Source organism: Ahaetulla prasina, chromosome 4 (assembly GCF_028640845.1).
Source record: "Ahaetulla prasina isolate Xishuangbanna chromosome 4, ASM2864084v1, whole genome shotgun sequence".
Taxonomy (NCBI): Eukaryota; Metazoa; Chordata; class Lepidosauria; order Squamata; family Colubridae; genus Ahaetulla; species Ahaetulla prasina.
Window position 1 is genome coordinate 94,205,414 of NC_080542.1, and position 14,559 is coordinate 94,219,972.

A 14,559-nucleotide genomic window follows, 5' to 3' on the forward strand; every position below is an offset into this window, starting at 1 on the left:
AACCAAATTGTTTATTAGAAAGTAGTTTGTTTGTTTCTAGGTGGATGGTAATGGATTGGTTGATGATTGATTCCTTTACTTTGCAGGTGACGCAGCATAAAGAAATTGGTCTGTAATTTTCAACTAGGCTGGGGTCTCCTTTTTTGAAGACAGGGATGACCATGGCTTGTGACCATAGTTTGGGAAGGGAGCTGGTCCTGAAAGATTTTTCAAAAATTATGCTTAGGGGTTCTGCTATATTAGTGGAAAGCTTTTTTAAGAAGTATGCACATAGACTATCAGATCCAATAGATAGAGATGGTTTCAGTTTGCGAAGGGCCTTTTCAACATTATCTTCTGTGAAATCTATTTGTGTTAGGTCATTGTACTCATTGTTGGTACGACTGGGGAATGTTGGGTATGAGCCATTACTATTAACAAAGACTGAGCCGAAGAATGTGTTAAAGAGGTTTGCTTTAACTGTTTCATCATTATATTCTTTACTGTTAGATCCTTTTAGGGGTGGGATAGATCTCGAGTCTTTAAGTTTGCTGTTCACAAAATTATAAAAAGCCCGATTGGATTTTGTGCGCAGAAGGTCTTCTTCTTGTTTGATGTGGTATTTGGTGCATTCAATCTTTATTTGGTTGCATATATTTTTGTAGCGGTTTCTGAAGTTGGCTACATAGCCAGTTTTGTTTCTTCGCCAGAGGGTTTTTTTGGGGGGGGCGGGGGGATTGGAGCTTTTTTATTGATATGGGTAATTTGTTTTTTTTCTGATTTTGGTGGTTGTTTGTGGTACGTATAGTTTAATGATTCTATTGACTTCAAGTAGGAAAACTCTATAGTGGTCTTCAGCAGTGATACAGGTTGAGAACAGATTTTGTCAGTCCAGAGATGAAAGATCGTTGTTTATAAGGTCATAGTTGGCTTTTTTGAAATTGTATTTTGGAATACCATTATTATGGAGATTATTGTAAGGGCGTATATTGAGACAAAAGTCTATCGTGCTGTGGTCACTGTTGGAAAAGGGTTCTTTTATTTGTAGTCCATGTTGAGTTTGCATTGTTGCAGAAGATGAGGTCAAGGCAGTTGTTAAGTCTTGTATTGTTAGTTACTAGTTGATCAAGACCTAGATTTGTAACAGCATTGTACAGGGTAGTATGGATGAGTTCAGTTGTACATTCGTTTGTTATCCAGTTAATAAGAGGTAGGTTGAGGTCACCCAGGAAGATGAGAGGATAAGGGCAAGAGGTAGCCCATATTAGTAGTGTGGTTAACATGTTCGCATGTGCGATGTCGTAGTCCGGGGCTCTGTAATATAGTAAGAAGCGAAGTGTGATGTTAAGGGACAGTCGCATACAATAGTTTCAGGAACATAAAGTTTATGTGCAACTTGAATGTTTTTTAGATTCAGTGACTTTTTGTAAAAGATAGCCACTCCACCTCCTTTGCGGGTTTCGCGATCGGACCGGTAAACATGATACTCTTTGTCTGAAATAATGGAGTCAGGGAGCGATGAGTTCAGCCATGTTTCACATACAAATATAATGTCAAATGTACCAGTATTTAACAAGAGGAGAAATTCAGGCAATTTGTTTACAATGTTCCTTGCATTTATCAGTTTGCATTTAAGATCTGCAGTGGTCGGTGTAGAGGAAATAAGGGGCATGCAAACCTAGTTTTGGATGACGGTTGGAGGTTCTGTACGACGAATTTTTGGAAGTTCCAGACGGATGGCTGGATGTTTTGGGTGATGAGGGGTTGGATGTTGGGCAATTGACTGTAGGTTTTTCTTTTTATGCAGTCGGCATGGTAATCAATGTATAGGTTGGTTTCGCGTTCGTCTTGCCGTCATTTGAGTTCTGCAACGCAAGTGAATCCGTTGCAGAAATGATAGATCAGGCCGTGCTCTAAGTTTGTTGTGGCTGGGGATGGTTTTGGCAATCGAGTTTATAGCATGAATGAACTTTCGTTTGCTGGACTCATTTATGCTGGACTCATTTATGCTGATGCTCTAGTCAAACAATTTCATGATAAATTCCCTGACAAACCTAAAGGTCCTCCTGGAGGAGGGAGAAGGGGTTAGAAGGGGACATACTAGGCGTTAACCCAATCTTTTGCTTTTTGTCTATTTTGTTTTCTAGGATGTGTTTTCTTCTTCAAGGGGGGACACCTGTCAGCTTTGGAAGCCATACTAGGCCAAAGGCTTCCACATCCTGCCACATTCTCCTCTGTGGGAAAGGAGGGGAGGAAGGTGGTAGTGCAAGGGATGATTAGACATAACAACATTTTTTCCTGCCGGTCAAGGTCAGGCTGGATTTGCATCTGGAGAAGGAGTGGCTGGAGTGTGGCTTCAACATGGGACGGTTGAGGATTGGAGCATGTGACCGGCAGAGGGGTCATGAGGGTGGAGATCTTGGGGTTTGTTTTACTGAGGGAGGAACCGGAATCCCCAGTTTTGGTTTTCATCCAACTGTGTCAGTTTACCCATGCTAGTAAAAGTCTTTTCTGCAGGAAGGGTTTTCTGGAACGCTGACACGCTGTATACTAATCTCCTATAGATGCAGTTGCATTGAGGACTACACGTTGAGTGCGGTTGGTCAGCCAGTTACGAATCCATCTGGTGGTGATGCTGTCTAACCCACCCTTTTCGACTTTATCTAGTAGTAGGTTATGGTCTACTTTATCAAATGCTTTGCTGAAGTCCAAGTAAGTTATACCGACAGCATTCCTCTGGTCCACTAATTTTGTCACTTTGTGAAAGAATGCAATAAGATTAGTCTGGCATGATCTGTTTTTGACAAATCTATGTTGGCTTTTGCTTATTACTTTGTTTGCTTCTAGGTGTTTGGTGATTTGTTCCATGATTATCTTTTCCAGAATCTTCCCTGGTATTAAGATCAGGCTGGTAGGTGTGTAGGTTCCTGAATCTAGTCCCTCCCCCCTTTTTTTAAAGATGGGAACTACATCAGCTCTTTTCCAGTCCTCTGACAGTTCCCTGGTGCTTCAGGATCTTTCAGGATCTGCCAGTTCCTTCAGAACCTCGGGGTATAAGCCATCCAGTCCTGGTGATTTGAACTTATCTAGAGTAGACTGGTGTTTACTTACCATTTTCTTCACTATTTTAACTTGTAATCCTATTCTGTTTTTTATGGTGCTGTTTTTGATAGGTTGGACTGTTTTTTCCTCTTTGTGTAAAGACGAACGCAAAAATCGAGTTAAGTAGTTCTGCTTTCTCCCTGTTGCTTGTCACCTTCTTGCTACTTTCTCCCAGCAATGGACCAATTGTTTCCTTGACTTTTTTCTTGTTTTTAACATGTTGGAAGAAGCTTTTTTAAAATTATTTTTAAACTTTTGTCACAAGCCTTTATTCATTGTGAGCCAATTTATGCCACAATTACTAGGAAAATATTTTTACAAATAGAAATTCAAATGTTTGTGTATAATAACAAATTAAAGGTCAGATAATTGTACCTTTTTTTGATAGGTAGCATATGTCAAGCCTTTGCTGAATAGAACATGCAAGTAATTTGTTTGCCTCTTCCAATGCACTTTCATACCAGGCTTTTTTCTTCCTAGATACATCTGCCTAAGGAATATACATATAAATATATATCCAGCTATATTAGTAATTTATATTAAATATATCGTTATTTTTCTTATAAGATTATTTTTAAAGTTATTCTTAAAGTTACTTTAAAATATTTTAAAATATTTTAAAAATTATAAAGTTATTTTTTCTATAAAACGGTAAAAATTATTTTTTTTACAATACATGTGGTTAGTTACATGCATTATATAAACAGCTGCAGAAACAATGAACATGCAATTTAAATCAAATTTGAATTTTTTTTTAATTTTAGAAAAAGCATTATTTTAATTTGGGAAACTATGGAGGGGGGAATAGAGAAAGAGATGGAAACAGAGAAAAAGAGCCTGTGTAGCAAATTTGAGGTGCTATTAAAGAAAAGCCCTTTTTTCTTTTTAAAACAAAAGAAAGGATATTTGCTTTTTTTGGTTCAAACATTAAACTTACAGCATTTCTTGTAAGACAATAACTCTCTTTACAACTGGATTGTATGGTTAATATGTTCGCATGTGCGATGTCGTAGTCCGGGCTCTGTAATATAGTAAGAAGCGAAGTGTGATGTTAAGGGACAGTCGCATACAATAGTTTCAGGAACATAAAGTTTATGTGCAACTTGAATGTTTTTTAGATTCAGTGACTTTTTGTAAAAGATAGCCACTCCACCTCCTTTGCGGGTTTCGCGATCGGACCGGTAAACATGATACTCTTTGTCTGAAATAATGGAGTCAGGGAGCGATGAGTTCAGCCATGTTTCACATACAAATATAATGTCAAATGTACCAGTATTTAACAAGAGGAGAAATTCAGGCAATTTGTTTACAATGTTTCTTGCATTTATCAGTTTGCATTTAAGATCTGCAGTGGTCGGTGTAGAGGAAATAAGGGGCATGCAAACCTAGTTTTGGATGACGGTTGGAGGTTCTGTACGACGAATTTTTGGAAGTTCCAGACGGATGGCTGGATGTTTTGGGTGATGAGGGGTTGGATGTTGGGCAATTGACTGTAGGTTTTTCTTTTTATGCAGTCGGCATGGTAATCAATGTATAGGTTGGTTTCGCGTTCGTCTTGCTGTCGTTTGAGTTCTGCAACGCGAGTGAATCCGTTGCAGAAATGATAGATCAGGCCGTGCTCTAAGTTTGTTGTGGCTGGGGATGGTTTTGGCAATCGAGTTTATAGCATGAATGAACTTTCGTTTGCTGGACTCATTTATGCTGGACTCATTTATGTTGATGCTCTAGTCAAACAATTTCATGATAAATTCCCTGACAAACCTAAAGGTCCTCCTGGAGGAGGGAGAAGGGGTTAGAAGGGGACATACTAGGCGTTAACCCAATCTTTTGCTTTTTATCTATTTTGTTTTCTAGGATGTGTTTTCTTCTTCAAGGGGGGACACCTGTCAGCTTTGGAAGCCATACTAGGCCAAAGGCTACCACACCCTGCCACATTCTCCTCTGTGGGAAAGGAGGGGAGGAAGGTGGTAGTGCAAGGGATGATTAGACATAACAACATTTTTTCCTGCCGGTCAAGGTCAGGCTGGGTTTGCATCTGGAGAAGGAGTGGCTCGAGTGTGGCTTCAACATGGGACGGTTGAGGATTGGAGCATGTGACCGGCAGAGGGGTCATGAGGGTGGAGATCTTGGGGTTTGTATTACTGAGGGAGGAACCGGAATCCCCAGTTTTGGTTTTCATCCAACTGTGTCAGTTTACCCATGCTAGTAAAAGTCTTTTCTGCAGGAAGGGTTTTCTGGAACGCTGACACGCTGTATACTAATCTCCTATAGATGCAGTTGCATTGAGGACTACACATTGAGTGCGGTTGGTCAGCCAATTACGAATCCATCTGGTGGTGATGCTGTCTAACCCACCCTTTTCGACTTTATCTAGTAGTAGGTTATGGTCTACTTTATCAAATGCCTTACTGAAGTCCAAGTAAATTATATCGACAGTATTCTTCTGGTCCACTAATTTTGTCACTTTGTCAAAGAATGCAATAAGATTAGTCTGGCATGATCTGTTTTTGACAAACCTATGTTGGCTTTTGATTATTACTTTGTTTGCTTCTAGGTTTTCGCTGATCTATTGCTTGATTATCTTTTCCAGAATCTTCCCTGGTATTGAGATCAGGCTGATAGGTCTGTAGTTTCCTGGATCTATTTTTCCCTCTTTTTTGAAGATGGGAACTACATCAGCTCTTTTCCAGTCCTCTGGCAGTTCCCTGGTGCTTCAGGATCTTTCAGGATCTGCCAGTTCCTTCAGAACCTCGGGGTATAAGCCATCCAGTCCTGGTGATTTGAACTTATCTAGAGTAGACAGGTGTTTACTTACCATTTTCTTCACTATTTTAACTTGTAATCCTATTCTGTTTTTTATGGTGCTGTTTTTGATAGGTTGGAGACATAGGTTACATACTGTTTTTTCCTCTTTGTGTAAAGACGAACGCAAAAATCGAGTTAAGTAGTTCTGCTTTCTCCCTGTTGCTTGTCACCTTCTTGCTACTTTCTCCCAGCAATGGACCAATTGTTTCCTTGACTTTTTTCTTGTTTTTAACATGTTGGAAGAAGCTTTTTTAAAATTATTTTTAAACTTTTGTCACAAGCCTTTATTCATTGTGAGCCAATTTATGCCACAATTACTAGGAAAATATTTTTACAAATAGAAATTCAAATGTTTGTGTATAATAACAAATTAAAGGTCAGATAATTGTACCTTTTTTTGATAGGTAGCATATGTCAAGCCTTTGCTGAATAGAACATGCAAGTAATTTGTTTGCCTCTTCCAATGCACTTTCATACCAGGCTTTTTTCTTCCTAGATACATCTGCCTAAGGAATATACATATAAATATATATCCAGCTATATTAGTAATTTATATTAAATATATCGTTATTTTTCTTATAAGACTATTTTTAAAGTTATTCTTAAAGTTACTTTAAAATATTTTAAAATATTTTAAAAATTATAAAGTTATTTTTTCTATAAAACGGTAAAAATTATTTTTTTTACAATACATGTGGTTAGTTACATGCATTATATAAACAGCTGCAGAAACAATGAACATGCAATTTAAATCAAATTTGAATTTTTTTTTAATTTTAGAAAAAGCATTATTTTAATTTGGGAAACTATGGAGGGGGGAATAGAGAAAGAGATGGAAACAGAGAAAAAGAGCCTGTGTAGCAAATTTGAGGTGCTATTAAAGAAAAGCCCTTTTTTCTTTTTAAAACAAAAGAAAGGATATTTGCTTTTTTTGGTTCAAACATTAAACTTACAGCATTTCTTGTAAGACAATAACTCTCTTTACAACTGGATTGTATGGTTAATATGGTTAACGTGTTTTCAGTGTAGATTCTTAGGTCAGCTACAAACAACTCATTATAAAATATCTCTACAGAAATTTATAGCAATAAAGTTTTAACATGGATATAGGAAGTAACCCATCAGCATGTCTACTTTTAATTTTGTATTAACTTTGTATTAGCTTGATAAATGTCGATTTGTTTTGAATGAGTTAGTATTTTATGAAGTGAAAAGAAAACTGTGAAAAAAAGAATGCCTAATGAGAAAGCATTCAGTTTCCGACTGACATATGGGAAATAATGAGAAATTCAATATAAGGAAATAGAGTATCTGCACAGTGTACTATATCATAATATGGCTTGTATGGTCAGGGCTTGTGTGAACTCAGTATAGTATATTCAAGAATCTAATGTTAAAAACCACATCTTTACAGTGTGTTAATAAGTAATTATGATTTTAATAGATTTGATTAAATCTCTTGAAGCTGAACTATGGAAACAATATGAGTTTGTACATGATCTTATAGCTGCTTCTGCTATTTGTTTTAGTTACTATTCCACCTTTCTTACATTTTCACTGCAGAGAATTGTCCTACTGAAATCTTGGGGGGGAAATATTATACAATACAGTGCAGTATTTGCACATGAAAAGATGTACTACAACATGTAGTATATCTGAAATAAACATTTACTGTTTGTAAGTGTTCAGGTTCATAACCTAGACAACAAAGCTATTACCTTTATATTTTGGTATTAAATAAATCTAACAGAAATGTCTTTAGCTTGTTGCTAGGCATTAACAGCTGAATCAAGACTGAGCCACTACTTATGCAGAAACCAAAAATTATAACTCTTTAATAATAAAGATAATGGGTTAGAAGTTATTGATACTTTCTATTTTTACCATCCTGTTATCAACAGACTCTGGACTAAAGTATAGGCGTTTCAGTTAGATATTTCCCCTTTGGAAAGATATGGAGCATATCAGTCTGTATGGAAAAAAATAGAATCCACAGTTTTTAATATTTATTCTGGGAAACACAGACATCAGAAGGTCAGTTTAGCTTTTATATATATTTTGACAATTGTTCCAGTTTTGAACTAATTGTATAGTCACATTCTTTAATTACTACCCACCCATTTATTGGTTTTCTGAGCCAAAAGTACATATGATTTAAAAAAATTCAGTACTTACATTATGTTATCAAATATTTCTAGTACAATTTATTTTATTTTTCTGACATTCAAGCCATAGTCAGATGAATGCTGTTGTTTTGTCTCATATTTATTCCTCTCAATGAAATCTTCATCAAAATTAAATATTAGCATTCCAGGTAATTTTTTTAAATAGGGGAAACTAGCTGGTTTATTTGCTATGTAATAAATCATACCAAATGTAAAGCAACAAGAACAGAAAAAAATCATGTTTGTAATCTTTCTACAAAAAAAAAATCAAGTGAAATTATAATAAATTGGAATGTTTTGTTAGATTTCTGTACTTGGTTCTATTTACATAATTTTGCCTTTTGTCTGAATAATTTGAAAACAAATATATTAATTTTAATTCCTTTGATTTTAAAATAAATATGACCAATAAAAACATATTTACCCTTTGAATCATTGCAAATGAAGTATTATATTTGCAGACTTTCTTTATTCTTCAACAGTATCTGACATTGTAACATCTTGCTCAATGAAGAGACTTAGAAATTTTTTAGATTTTGTTACATTAAAGTTATCAACCAAACATCCAAACAGCCATCCAAACAGCCACCCAACCAACCAGCCAAACTACCATCCAACCAGTCACCCAACCAACTATCCAACCAAAAATCTCAACGAACAGTCAAGTACCCAACATTCAAACACTCACCTCCCAAAACATCCATCCACCCATCCAACCACCTATACAACTACCTGTTGTACACAATCTCCAACCAACTAACATCCAAAACTAGGTATGCACGCCCCTTACCTCTTCAACACCAATCACTACAGATCTCAAATGCAAATTGATAAATGCAAGAAGCATTGTTAACAAATTACCTGAATTTATCCTCTTGTTAAACAGTGGTACATTTGATATCATATTTGTCTGTGAAACATGGCTGAACTCATCCCTTCCTGACACCTATTTCTATTTCTATTTCTATTATTCGTACTTTTATACCGCCCTATCTCCCTAGGGACTCAGGGCGGTTTACAGCCATTTAAAAAACATATATATGTACAAGATAAAAACATTAAATTAAAAAACTTATTACATAGGCCGAATATTTAAAATAGTGCTATAAATAATAAAACCCCATTTAAAACCAAATTTAAAATTTAAACATTTAAAATTTAAAATTCTAGTCCAGTCCTGCGCAGATAAATAGATGTGTCTTAAGCTCGCAGCGGAAGGTTCGAAGGTCAGGAAGTTGGCGAAGTCCTGGGGGAAGCTCGTTCCAGAGAGTGGGGGCCCCCACAGAAAAGGCCCTTCCCCTGGGTGTCGCCAGTCGGCACTGCCTGGCCGACGGCACCCTGAGGAGTCCCTCTCTGTGACAGCGCAAGGGGCATTCGGTGGCAGCAGACGGTCCCATAAGTAGCCCGGCCCTATGCCATGGAGCGCTTTGAAGATCATTGCAAATGAAGTATTATATTTGCAGACTTTCTTTATTCTTCAACAGTATCTGACATTGTAACATCTTGCTCAATGAAGAGACTTAGAAATTTTAGATTTTGTTACATTAAAGTTATCAACCAAACATCCATCCACCCATCCAACCACCTATACAACTACCTGTTGTACACAATCTCAACCAACTAACATCCAAACAGCCATCCAAACAGCCATCCAAACAGCCATCCAAACAGCCATCCAACCAACCATCCAACCAGCCATCCAAACAGCCATCCAAACAGCCATCCAAACAGCCACCCAACCAACCATTCAACCAAACATCTCAACGAACAATCAAGTACCCAATATCCAAACACTCACCTCACAAAACATCCATACACCCATCCAACCACCTATACAACTACCTGTTGTACACAATCTCAACCAACTAACATCCAAACAGCCATCCAAACAGCCATCCAAACAGCCACCCAACCAACCAGCCAAACTACCATCCAACCACCTATACAACTACCTGTTGTACACAATCTCAACCAACTAACATCCAAACAGCCACCCAACCAACCAGCCAAACTACCATCCAACCACCTATACAACTACCTGTTGTACACAATCTCCAACCAACTATCCAACCAAAAATCTCAACGAACAGTCAAGTACCCAACATTCAAACACTCACCTCCCAAAACATCCATCCACCCATCCAACCACCTATACAACTACCTGTTGTACACAATCTCAACCAACTAACATCCAAACAGCCACCCAACCAACTAACATCCAAACAGCCATCCAAACAGCCACCCAACCAACTATCCAACCAAAAATCTCAACGAACAGTCAAGTACCCAACATTCAAACACTCACCTCCCAAAACATCCATCCACCCATCCAACCAGTCACCCAACCAACTAACATCCAAACAGCCATCCAAACAGCCATCCAAACAGCCATCCAAACAGCCATCCAAACAGCCATCCAAACAGCCATCCAAGCAGCCATTCAATCAGCATTCCAATCAGCCATCCAACCAGCCATCCAAACAGTCATCCAAACAGCCACCCAACCAACTAACATCCAAACAGCCATCCAAACAGCCACCCAACCAACCAGCCAAACTACCATCCAACCACCTATACAACTACCTGTTGTACACAATCTCAACCAACTAACATCCAAACAGCCATCCAAACAGCCATCCAAACAGCCATCCAAACAGCCATCCAAACAGCCATCCAAACAGCCATCCAAACAGCCACCCAACCAACCAGCCAAACTACCATCCAACCAGTCACCCAACCAACCAGCCAAACTACCATCCAACCAGTCACCCAACCAACTATCCAACCAAAAATCTCAACGAACAGTCAAGTACCCAACATTCAAACACTCACCTCCCAAAACATCCATCCACCCATCCAACCAGTCACCCAACCAACCAGCCAAACTACCATCCAACCAGTCACCCAACCAACTAACATCCAAAACTAGGTATGCACGCCCCTTACCTCTTCAACACCAATCACTACAGATCTCAAATGCAAATTGATAAATGCAAGAAGCATTGTTAACAAATTACCTGAATTTATCCTCTTGTTAAACAGTGGTACATTTGATATCATATTTGTCTGTGAAACATGGCTGAACTCATCCCTTCCTGACATCTATTTCTATTATTCGTACTTTTATACCGCCCTATCTCCCTAGGGACTCAGGGCGGTTTACAGCCACTTAAAAAACATATATATGTACAAGATAAAAACATTAAATTAAAAAACTTATTACATAGGCCGAATATTTAAAATAGTGCTATAAATAATAAAACCCCATTTAAAACCAAATTTAAAATTCTAGTCCAGTCCTGCGCAGATAAATAGATGTGTCTTAAGCTCGCAGCGGAAGGTTCGAAGGTCAGGAAGTTGGCGAAGTCCTGGGGGAAGCTCGTTCCAGAGAGTGGGGGCCCCCACAGAAAAGGCCCTTCCCCTGGGTGTCGCCAGTCGGCACTGCCTGGCCGACGGCACCCTGAGGAGTCCCTCTCTGTGACAGCGCAAGGGGCATTCGGTGGCAGCAGACGGTCCCATAAGTAGCCCGGCCCTATGCCATGGAGCGCTTTGAAGATCATTACCAAAACCTTGAAGCGCACCCGGAAGGCCACAGGCAGCCAGTGCAGTTTGCGCAGGAGAGGTGTTACGAGGGAGCCATGAGGAGCTCCCTCTATCACCCGGCGCAGCCGCATTCTGAACTACCTGGAGTCTCCGGGTGCTCCTCAAGGGAAGCCCCATGTAGAGAGCATTGCAGTAATCCAGACGAGATGTCACGAGAGCATGAGTGACCGTGCATAGGGCATCCCGGTCTAGAAAGGGGCGCAACTGGCGAACCAGGCGAACCTGGTAAAAAGCTCTCCTGGAGGCGGCCGTCAAATGATCTTCGAAAGACAGCCGTCCATCCAGGAGGACGCCTAAGTTGTGCACCCTCTCCATTGGGGCCAATGACTCGCCCCCAACAGTCAGCCGCGGCTGCAGCTGACTGTACCGGGAAGCCGGCATCCACAGCCACTCCGTCTTGGAGGGATTGAGCTTGAGCCTATTTCTCCCCATCCAGACCCGTACGGCTTCCAGACAACACCTCGATAGCTTCGTTGGGGCGGTCCGGTGTGGAAAAGTACAGCTGAGTGTCATCAGCGTACAGCTGGTACCTCACACCGAAACCACTGATGATCTCACCCAGCAGCTTCATATAGATGTTGAACAAGAGGGGCGAGAGAATCGACCCCTGAGGCACCCCACACATGAGGCGTCTCGGGGCCGACCTCTGCCCCCCCGTCAACACCGTCTGCGACCGATCGGAGAGATAGGAGGAGAACCACCGATAAACGGTGCCTCCCACTCCCAATCCCTCCAACCGGTGCAGCAGGATACCATGGTCGATGGTATCAAAAGCCGCTGAGAGGTCTAATAGGACCAAGGCAGAGGAATAACCCCTATCCCTGGCCCTCCAGAGATCATCCACCAACGCGACCAAAGCCATCTCAGTGCTGAAACTGGGCCGAAAACCGGACTGGAACGGGTCTAGATAGACAGTTTCCTCCAGGTACTGGGGTAGCTGACATGCCACGACACTCTCTACAACCTTCGCCGCGAAGCGAAGGTTGGAGACCGGACGATAATTACCTAAAACAGCTGGGTCCAGGGAAAGCTTCTTGAGGAGAGGCCTCACCACCGCCTCCTTCAAGGCAGCCGGAAAGACCCCCTCCAACAAGGAAGCATTCGTAATCCCCTGGAGCCAGCCTCGTGTCACCTCCTGTGCGGCCAGCACCAACCAGCAGGGACACGGGTCCAGTAAACATGTGGTGGCGTTCAACCTACCCAGCAACCTGTCCATGTCCTCGGGAGCCACAGGGTCAAACTCATCCCAAATAGTCTCAACAAGACGGCTCTCTGACATCCCACCCGGATCTACACAATTTTGGTCCAAGCCATCCCGAAGCTGAACGATTTTGTCGTATAGATAACCACTAAATTCCTCAGCACGTCCCTGCAAAGGGTCATCCTGCTCCCCCTGTTGAAGGAGAGAGCGAGTAACCCGAAACAGGGCGGCCGGGCGGTTATTGCCGATGCAATGAGGGAGGAGACGTAGCAACGTCTCGCTTCCCTCATTGCCACTAGGTAGGTCCTAGTATAGGACCTAACTAGTGTCCGATCAGCCTCCGAACGACTGGACCTCCAGGAACTCTCTAGGCATCTTCTCCGGCGTTTCATCCCCCTCAGCTCCTCGGAGAACCAGGGAGCTGGTTGGGACCTACGCCGGGTCAGAGGCCGCATAGGCACAACACGGTCCAAGGCCCCCGCCGCGGCCCGTTCCCAAGCCGCGACAAGTTCCTCGGCCGTGCCGTGAGCCAGACCCTCAGGAAACGGCCCAAGCTCCGTCTGGAACCTCTCCGGGTCCATCAGGCGCCTGGGATGGAACCAACGTATTGGTTCCGTCTCCCTGTGGTGTTGAGTGGCGGTCAGAAAGTCCAGGCGAAGGAGAGAGTGATCTGACCATGATAAAGGTTCGATGACTAAATCCCTCAAATCCAGATCCTTCAACCACTGACCAGAGATGAAAATCAAATCCAGGGTGCCACCCCCACTGTGAGTGGGGCCATCAACTACTTGAGTCAGGTCCAAGGCCGTCATGGAAGCCGTGAACTCTCGAGCAACTGAAGATGACACGCCGGTCGATGGCAAGTTGAAATCCCCCATGACAATAAGTTTAGGGGTCTCAACTGCCACCCCAGCAAGCACCTCCAGGAGCTCGGGCAGGGCAGCTGTCACGCAGCAAGGAGCCAGGTACGTGACAAACAAGCCCATCTGACACCTATGGCCCCACCTCACAAAGAGGGATTCACACCCGGCCATCTGAGGTACAGTGGTCTCCCTCGGCTCTAGACTCTCCCTAATCACAACCGCCACCCCCCCACCCCTACCCTGGGCCCTTGGCTGATGGAATGCCCGGAAACCCAGTGGGCACATCTCAACAAGGGGCACGCCCCCTTCTGCGCCCAACCAGGTTTCCGTAACGCCCATAAGGTCCGCGGCACCCTCCTGGATAAGATCATATATTAGGGGGGCCTTATTGACCACGGACCGTGCGTTGCACAACATCAGCCGAAGGCCCAGGTTCTGAGGGTCTCGACCATCCGGGGAACGGGAAAAGTCTGAGGGATCGGAACGCGCGATCGCCTTTAAACATCGAGCGTGCGTCCCCGAGAAACGATGTGATCCCTCGCTTCCGCCATATCTGCCCCTCCCACTTACCGTACAAATAGAACCACCCTCACCAGAAGGAATGCAATCTTCCCCCGTAACCTTCGAACCTGTTAAGTGAACGCCGCGAGCACGCGCAGGAACTGGATCCCCCCCCGACAGGCTACCCCCACCCGCCCTTGCCCTCCCACCCCTTAAAAATTCCCTATCTAAAAAACCCCAAAGGCTCTTCCTCGACGCATGCCACCTCTGTGGGTCCCAAGACCCGTCATTGAGGCCGGCCCTTGGTAATAAAACGGGCCATTCCTGCAAGGCGGGGGCA

General features: G+C 42.2%; 1 protein-coding gene across 1 annotated transcript in view; it reads right to left on the bottom strand.

Annotated features, from left to right (window-relative positions):
* ZCWPW2 (zinc finger CW-type and PWWP domain containing 2) overlaps positions 1–14,559 on the bottom strand; it is a 162,228-nt gene that overhangs the window by 15,142 nt on the left and 132,527 nt on the right. Inside the window, exons 9-11 of the mRNA XM_058182728.1 lie at positions 6,278–6,392; positions 5,897–5,991; positions 3,457–3,571 (exon numbers count right to left, since the gene is read on the bottom strand). Coding sequence (XP_058038711.1) covers positions 3,457–3,571; positions 5,897–5,991; positions 6,278–6,392 — 325 coding nt within the window. The remainder of the gene's footprint in view (positions 1–3,456; positions 3,572–5,896; positions 5,992–6,277; positions 6,393–14,559) is intronic.